We start from the raw sequence: 8,245 nt of genomic DNA, 5'->3' as shown, positions 1-8,245 counted from the left end.
CCCCTCCCAGCCACAGGGCCCATCTGCCCAGCCCTGTCTTAGCTGCCCAGTGACCTGGAAGCCCCGGCTCTCTCCCAGGCCCGGCCGCTGCCCACTGGGCTCCTCATCTCCATAACCAGCTTAGCGGCCCCCACGGGGACAGGGAAGCAACCAGGGCCTGACTCTCCCTCCTGTTCTGTTTCTGTAGACACAGCCGCCAGCCTGAGCAGCATGGGCAGCGCCAGCCCAGGCCTGAGCCCCGGGCCGCCCGGCCGCCTCCTGCTGCCCCCGGACAGCGCACTGCGGACAGGCCTGGAGAAGGCGGCCGCGGGGGGCACGGGGCCCGAGCGGCGGGACTGGAGCCCCAGCCCGCCTGCCACCCCTGAGCAGGGCCTGCCCACCTTCTACCTCTCCTACTTTGACATGCTGTACCCCGAGGACAGCAGCTGGGCGGCCAAGGGCCCCGGGGCCAGCGCGCGGGAGGAGCCGCCCGACGAGCCAGAGCAATGCCCAGTCATCGACAGCCAAGCCCCAGGGGGCAGCCTGGACCTGGCCCCGGGCGGGCTGACCCTGGAGGAGCACTCGCTGGAGCAGGTGCAGTCCATGGTGGTGGGCGAGGTGCTCAAGGACATCGAGACGGCCTGCAAGCTGCTCAACATTACGGCAGGTGAGCCCCTCGTCTGCCAGCAGAGGCCACCGGGAGGGACGAGGGTGCCGCCTGGCACACCGTGGTCACCCCCAGAGATGCTGGTGCTTCTCCACGTGCAGCCAGTCCCTAACGCAGCAGCGGTGAGCCTGGGAGCCAAGGTTCTCAGCCTCTCTGCGCCCCAGCCGTGCCAGCCTGGTGTCCCCACGTGGCAGGCACCGGGTGAATGAATATGCGCTCTGCACCATCTGGCCCACCTCCTGCTCTTACACATCAGTGCACAGTCCCCGGCCTGTTCTGCTCCAGACTCTCCTGCCTCTTTGCCTTCCCCACAACGTTCACACCCCAGGACCTTTGCACTTGCTAGTTCCTCATCACAGAGTGCTCTTCCTTCAAATATCTACTTGGCTCACCCCTCACCTCCTTCAGGCCTTGACTCAAATGGTACCACCTCGATAAGGCCTTTCCTGACCCTTCTACTGAAACTGCTCCCCTCCTATTCTTCCAACCTGCTCTATTTCTCTCGTGGTTCCTACCGTCAGATATGCTGCATGTTTATCTTGTTCCCTGACTGTCTCCCTCACTGGAAGGTACATGGCCCGAGGGCAGGGATTTTCACTTATTTCGTTCACTGCTACATCACTAGCTCCGGCTTCCCTTGTGGCTCAGCAGTAAAGAATCTGCCTACCAATTCAGGAGACGCCAGTTCCGTCCCTTGGTCGGGAAGATCCCCTGGAGGAGGGCAAGGCAACCCCACTCCAGTATTTTTGCCTGGAGAATCCCCATGGACAGAGGAGCCTGACAGGTTACAGTCCATGGGGTTGCACACACATCCCCAGCTCCTGGGATGGTACCTGGTACTTAATAGATGCTCAGCACAGTCACCTAATATGCCCTTATCCCTTATACGAGGGATTCAACGTGGACACAGCAGAAAGGCTCCTCTGCTCATGGAGCTGACGTTACAGTGACGAAACAGATCATAGATAAATAGATCAATGTGTCTCTGGTCCGGTGGGGGTGAGGGCTCTGAGGAGTAGAGCCATCAGGAGGTGAGGTGCGTGTGTGTCCGGGGCCTGGAGGGTGTGGTTGCAGAGCTGATGCTGCCGGTTGAGGGGCTGCTGGGGCCCCTAACCAGTCCCGCTGGGCGCCTCTCCAGCTTTGGGAACGTCTGATGCATCTCCTTGGCCTTCGAGGTGTCTGAGCCTCCCACACAGGAAAGGTCCTCAGGCCCGACTCCTCCTCCCCGGGGTCATCTGGACCCAGCATCTGCCCCCCAGTAGTCTTAGCTGGGGCCCCCCTTGAGGCAGCCCCTGCTCAGGGCCCCCTCCCCCAGTGGCCCAACGCCGCAGCCAGCCCGCACCCCGGAGGCTTTCCCACGGTGCCCCCGCTCCCGCCCTGGGCTGGGGAGGGCCCGCCCTGTGAACAATAGGGACAGAAACAAATGGCTTTGACCCTGGGGAGGAAAATGGGTTTATTAGGTGGGGGCAGATCGGTCTGCAGGTCACCCCCTGAGAGCCTGGCGTTCACTTGGAGGCCCCATTGTGTCCGAGCCACAGCTGAGTTCACCCCAGGGCGGCTCCCCAGGGAGATGACTGGAGCCCAGCCAGGGACGCCCCCCACCCCTGGCCCCTGCCTCGGTCCCGTGAGCACCCCCTGCCCTGCCCTTTGCCCACGGAGCCCGTGTGCTGAGCGGCGCGGGGAGGGAGCCCGCTCTGTGTCTTGTTTCCTCCTCCTCGGCGGCGGGTGGGGCCGATCCCTGGTTGAGTTTTTCTCTGGTCCTTTGAGGGTTTCGGGCAGGCGAGAGGAATCTGGGAAAGGAAGAAGCTGGGGTGTCTCTGGTATCGTGTCACTGTCCCCTCCAGCGGTGAGGCTCCCCAAAGGGCCCTTTGGAGGGGCTAGGGGGGCGTGGGAGGAGCTGAGGTCCAGGTGAGATGAGGTAAAGAAGCTCCAGGCTCCCCTGCCCTGAGCCATGTTTGCTTTCAGGGCCCTGGATCCTTCCCCTCATCTCCTCTCTTCTTGGGTACCCACCTCCACAAAACCCCCCAAGCCTCTGTCTGGCCTGGAGACCATTCCAGGAGAACAGAGATTCCCACGGGGGCTCCATCGGGGCAGAGGGGACCCCCCGGGGCAGTGCCTTCAAGCAGACTCTGGGGCTGAAAGAGTGTCTCCCGCTCAGACCCCGTGGACTGGAGCCCCGGCAACGTGCAGAAGTGGCTTCTGTGGACGGAACACCAGTACCGGCTGCCCCCCGTGGGCAAGGCCTTCCAGGAGCTGGGGGGCAAGGAGCTGTGTGCCATGTCGGAGGAGCAGTTCCGCCAGCGTTCGCCCCTTGGTGGGGACGTGCTGCACGCCCATCTGGACATCTGGAAATCAGGTCGGTGGAGCACCCCCCGCCCCACCCCAGGCTCCAAGCCTGGGCCGTCAAGGGAGAAGTTAGGCCAGGATGCCTGCCTGTGGGTTATGGGGGAAGCAGCCCCTTATGCCCACCTGGGTTCCATTCTGAATCCCGGCCCCACGACCGCGGCCTCCCTGGATCCTGGGTGAGCCCTCCAGCCCCGATCCTCTGCCTACCCTGATCAAGGCCGCAGAACCTAGGACAGAGCACGCGGCAAGTTAAAAGTATAAGGTAGACTGTGAGGACGCAGGACATTGGATACTCCAAAGTCCTCCTTCCTTGTCCTTGTAAAAATTTTGTATTTGTTTTGTGTTGTACTTCATTAAAGCAGAAATAGGGCAATAAATGTACAGAATTTTTTTCAAAAACAAACTCTTGTGAACCACAGTATACCTTGGGGGGTACCGCTCCCACTTCCCTCCCCTGGCCCCCAACCCCCCTCCTTCGAGGCAACCACTGTTATCCGTTTCTTGGGTACCTTGCCAAAGGAAGTCTGTGCATATACAAGCAAGAGTAAGTGTGACTTCTACCCTTTCCTAACACAACTAGGATGAGTATCATGCTGTTCTGTACTGGACAGTGTATCTTGGACATTGTTACCCTTCGTTGTTTGTACAGCGGACCTATTTTTAATCTCTTTTTTTTAATGCGTGACTACATGGCTTTTGGGATCTCAGTTCCAGATCCAGGGATTGAACCCAGGCCCTTGGCAGCAAAAGCGCAGAGCTCTAACCACTGGACTGCCAGGAAATTCCCTTTTTTAAAATTTATTTGTTTTTATTAATTTTTGTTGTTGCTGTTGCCCTAGGTTGTCACTGCTGCCAGTGGGCTTTCTCTCGTTGTGGCGAGTGGGGCTACTCTTCGTTGCAGAGCATAGGCTTCTCACTGCTGCAGCTCCTCGAGGGCACGCGGGCTCAGTAGCTGTGATACACCAGCTTAGCTGCCCTGCAGCACGTGGGATCTTCCCAAACCAGGGATCAAACCTGTGTCCCCTGCTCCCTGAGTCACGGCCCTGCCCCTTGGGGCCCAGGATGAATGAGGGGACAGGTCCCACTCTCATGGTCCGTTCAGAGACCAGGGTCCAGACCCCAGCCCAGGCCTCTTGTCAGGGGCTGGCAAGAGCAGTGGGCAGTCCCAGGCTGAGAGCCGGGTGGTGGCGTGGGCAGAAGGCGACTGCCTCCGCCTCCCACTGCTTTTTCTGGGGAGGGAGGCAGGTGGGGAGCTGGAGGGGGTGGAGGGGTGATGAGAGCTCGGCAGCCAGAGGGCAGGGAGTGTTTTTGTTATGCTGGGTTCTGAGTGGGATGCCGTGCAGACCTCATCACCACTCATCCGTGCAAGACCTGTGAGGGGGAGTCCCAGGCCCGTTTCACAGGTGACCAGCAGGGTTCAACATGCGCTCTCCTCTCTGAACCAGGGGCCGCACGCCGAAGGCCCCTCTCAGCTGCCAAATCCTAAACTTTCTTCCAGGAAGCAGCTCTGTAAGCAGCTTGTCTCCCAGATTGGCAGGAGGAAGACAGCCACCGGGTCGGTGGTGGGGTGAGGTGGGCTTCTGTGACCCCACAGTTCCACCCAAATGCCCTCCTCCTCCCTTGGGGGGGCGTCTCTCTGGGGTCCCAACTTTCTCTCCTTGCCCCGCAGCTGCCTGGATGAAAGAGAGGACGTCCCCGGGGGCGATTCACTTCTGCGGTGAGTCGGGCAGGGCAGGGAGACGGGTGGCCAGAGCTCCGGGTCTGGGGGGCGACGGGGTGGCGGCCACTGAAGACCAGGGCTCCCCGCTCATCACCACTTCCTGACCGCCCAGCCTCGACCAGCGAGGAGAGCTGGACAGATAGCGAGGTGGACTCGTCCTGCTCCGGGCAGCCCATCCACCTCTGGCAGTTTCTCAAGGAGCTGCTGCTGAAGCCGCACAGCTACGGCCGCTTCATCCGGTGGCTCAACAAGGAGAAGGGTGAGTGGTGCTGGGGGCAGGACGGGGGGGGGGCTGTGAGGCAGGGGGTGGGAGCTGTGGTCCTGCCAGGCGCTGGGCAGGGGGCTGCAGCCGCCCCCACCTTTGCCTTGAATACCACACACGCACTCTCACTGGACCAGCCCAGGGTCTGTGCAATCTGCGTCCACACCTGTCCCCCGCCAGGCTCTGCCTGCTGAGGGTCCCCAGCGGCCACGTGCCCGGCACATAGCAGGGCCGTAGAACTCTGATGAGAACGGGACATAGTTTCTACATCAAAACATCAGAGCTGCACTGAGGAAGCCAGTGGTGTCCCGAGAGAAATACAGAGCAAACCACATAGGCGGTGTTAGATTTTCAAGTAGCCACAGTTTAAAATGCTTAAAAACAGGTACATTTAATTTTAATAATACGTCTATCTAATCCAATATTATACATTTTTCTAATCTCAACATATAATCAATGCAAAATTATTAATGAGATGCTTTACTAAGTCTTTTAAATCTGGTGTGTATTTCATGCTTACACTGCATCTCAGTTCAGACTGGCTACTTTTCAAGGACTCACAGCCACAGGTGGCTAGTGGTGACTGCCCTGGACAGCACAGGACTGGATGGTGTGCGGGTGTGTGTTTTGGAAAAGGCCCAGAGACAAGAAACCTGGGTTCTAGGTCCCATTCTGCCATTAGTAGCTATGGATACCTGGACTCCAGTCTTTGTGAAACACACTAGATTCATTCATCCACCAAACCTTCGTTGAGCACTTCCTCTGGTTCCACACTTGCTCAGCCAGTGTTTATGGAGGATCATAGTGTCCCGGAGCTGTGGGGAGGATTCAGCGATACCCCATCCTCTAGGGACCTACAGTCTTGTAGGAAAACCAGCAGTGAAATGAGCTGGTGTGCGGAACGCATCTGGCTGTGATGGGACCAGCTGTACCCAGGTTGAGGAGGACCTCAGAGAGGAGCAACTCTGGGGCTAAGTGTGGAGCTCAAGAAGGAGAAGGGCTTAGGAGGGGTGGGGAAGTTCCTGCACGAGCTGTGGTGATCTCGTGTGTGGATTTGAGACAGGGTGAGCCGGTCCCCCAGGGAGACCATCCCACGATAGAGGACAGGGAGATCAGAGAAGGCGGGGTGATCTGGGAAGCCTGCCTGGAGAGGGTGTGCTGACCTGGGTTGTGCCAGGTGCTTCAGACAGAGAACTGGGGATATTAGTGAGTAATAGTCCCTTCCCCCGGGCTCTGCTCCAAGGACTTTCTGTACTCACCAAGACAGTGGTCACCACAAACCCCTCTAACTGACCGGAAAAAGGGAGTCTCAGCTTCTAAAGCTGGAAAACAGCCAAGCCAGGATTCCAACACAGGTGGGCTTGATTCCAAACCCACTCTTTCCACCATCTCTTACCAGTTCATCCTGCCAGAAAGGGCTGTGTGGGGCCGAGGTGGCTGCGAATCCCACAGAGGTCTTGCAGGCTGGGGAACTGCACAGGTGACCTTATGAAACGAGCCGTGTCCGCAGCCTGGAGCCCCCCACGGGGCTTCAGTGCGGGGTGTTTAGGAGCTGGCACTGGCAAGGGCCAGGCCTTCAAGGCCCCGAGTCACCCACCCAGGCTCACCCTGCACCCAGGAGGTCTGTGAGTCCACAGTAGGATCCCCCACTTCCCGGGGCCTGTGCTACACCTCCCCACATGTTGATTTAACCCTCAGCACAGCCGTGGGAGACGGTCTTGTGGGCCCACAGCCTGGCCTGGCCCCGGGGTGACCCCGCCTCCTCTGACTCTTCGAGGCTGATCTGCTGTTCTTGGTCTCTCTCCCTCCTGCTCTGCTGGCTCTCCCCGGGCCCCCTGCTGCCCCAGGCATCTTCAAAATCGAGGACTCCGCGCAGGTGGCCCGGCTGTGGGGCATCCGCAAGAACCGCCCTGCCATGAACTACGACAAGCTGAGCCGTTCCATCCGCCAGTATTACAAGAAGGGCATCATCCGCAAGCCCGACATCTCCCAGCGCCTGGTCTACCAGTTCGTGCACCCCATCTGAGCACAGACACTGGGTCCCAGGCCTGAAAGGTGCCCTCGCCAGACCTCCCTCCTGCCTGCCCTGCCTCGGCCAGGCCCAGAGCTGGGAAAGAGGGCAGTCTGCTGGCATCCAGAGTTCAAGGTCAGGGAGGAGATGGCCCGCCGCTCCCCGAGATGTCAGTGAGCTCTCTGGGAAGAGAGCCCCAGGGTGGGGGGTGCTTGCCCCACGGGCCTGACTGCTCCACGGCCAGCCCATTGGAGGATGGAGGGAGGCAGGGCTGTCCCCCGGCTCCGTTGCAGCCTCTGACCCCAGGCGCTCCGGAGCAGAGCCAACGGAACAGCAGTGACTTGGCCAAGCCACTTGTCCTCTAGTGCCCTCGGCTGCCCGTCCAGCACTGCGCCTGGCATGGTGCCAGGAGACATCTGGACCCAGGAGTTGGGAAGCCAGGGGTGCCCTGGGGACGGATAATAAAGATCCTAAGGAACTGGTGTGGTCCCAGTTAGCCAGAAGACAGCCTGGAAGCCATCCATACTCAAGTCTTTGTGGTCACAGGGTCCTGGGGGTAGTCAAGGGAGGCTTCCTGGGGGAGGCGGCATTGAGCGGAGCCTAACAGGAAAGGGACAGGTGATGGGTGGAAGCAGTGGGAGAAAGGCAGGGAGTCCTCAAGACATGCGGGGCTGGAGGGGCCCTTGTCTCCCCTGGCCTGGTGTGGGCTGGAAGCGGGGGCTGGAAGGGCTGAGGAAGGTCTCCCACGGGACTGGAGAGGTGGTGGCATCCTTCTGTCCTCGTGCTCTGTCGGGGGTCAGGACTTCCCCCTGGAGGGGCCGAGGGCTGCCCTTCCTGGGAGGGGACCCACAGCCTGGCCGCTGTTGGGCCAACCCGGGGGCTCTGGGACAGGCAGCCGTGCCGTGGGAGAGGGGGGCCTTCAGCCCTCCTCGGGGGACACCAGCCCTGCAGTGAACGGGGGAAGAGAGGCTGGCTTGGGGGCAGGTCCTCTCTTGAGGCCTCAGTGGTACTGAAGCTGTGAGCCCTGTGAGCGGGGTGTCAGCGGTCAGAGCTCATGATGGGAGGGGGCGTGTCTGAGTGTGGGTTTGTGTGCTGGGGGAGATGGAACACTCTCTCCTGGGCAAAGGTGCTCAGCTTCCTCACACCCCGCCTCACGTTTATTCATCCAGCTTGGGTGTCCTGAGGGCCGACTAGGTGCTTTGATTGCTTTTTTGCCGTTTGTTGTTCAGACACTCAGTCGTGTCCGAGTCTTTGCGACCC

The 8,245-nt window shown here is 60.1% G+C and overlaps 1 protein-coding gene across 2 annotated transcripts; it reads left to right on the top strand.

Moving 5' to 3' along the window:
- The first annotated feature begins 210 nt into the window (after positions 1-210).
- On the top strand, positions 211-7,000 carry SPDEF (SAM pointed domain containing ETS transcription factor). 2 transcript variants are annotated; one of them, XM_065913317.1, is made up of 5 exons: positions 211-646; positions 2,805-3,002; positions 4,662-4,709; positions 4,825-4,971; positions 6,822-7,000. In XM_065913317.1, exons 1-5 carry the CDS (start codon positions 211-213, stop codon positions 6,998-7,000), a joined length of 1,008 nt encoding a protein of 335 aa, XP_065769389.1. The 2 variants fall into 2 exon arrangements, with proteins under 2 accessions (XP_065769389.1, XP_065769390.1); XM_065913318.1 differs by lacking the exon at positions 4,662-4,709.
- The last annotated feature ends 1,245 nt before the right edge of the window (positions 7,001-8,245 follow it).

This window comes from Muntiacus reevesi, chromosome 20 (genome assembly GCF_963930625.1).
Source record: "Muntiacus reevesi chromosome 20, mMunRee1.1, whole genome shotgun sequence".
Taxonomy (NCBI): Eukaryota; Metazoa; Chordata; class Mammalia; order Artiodactyla; family Cervidae; genus Muntiacus; species Muntiacus reevesi.
The sequence above is the reverse complement of the archived record's forward strand: the minus strand, read 5'-3'. Positions and strand labels throughout refer to the sequence as shown.

Coding starts and splice junctions, on each gene's coding strand:
- SPDEF (XM_065913317.1), top strand. CDS start 211: ATGGGCAGCGCCAGCCCAGGCCTGAGCCCCGGGCCGCCCGGCCGCCTC. Junction 3,003..4,661: donor TCTGGACATCTGGAAATCAG/GTCGGTGGAGCA, acceptor CTTGCCCCGCAG/CTGCCTGGATGAAAGAGAGG. Junction 4,972..6,821: donor GTGGCTCAACAAGGAGAAGG/GTGAGTGGTGCT, acceptor CTGCTGCCCCAG/GCATCTTCAAAATCGAGGAC.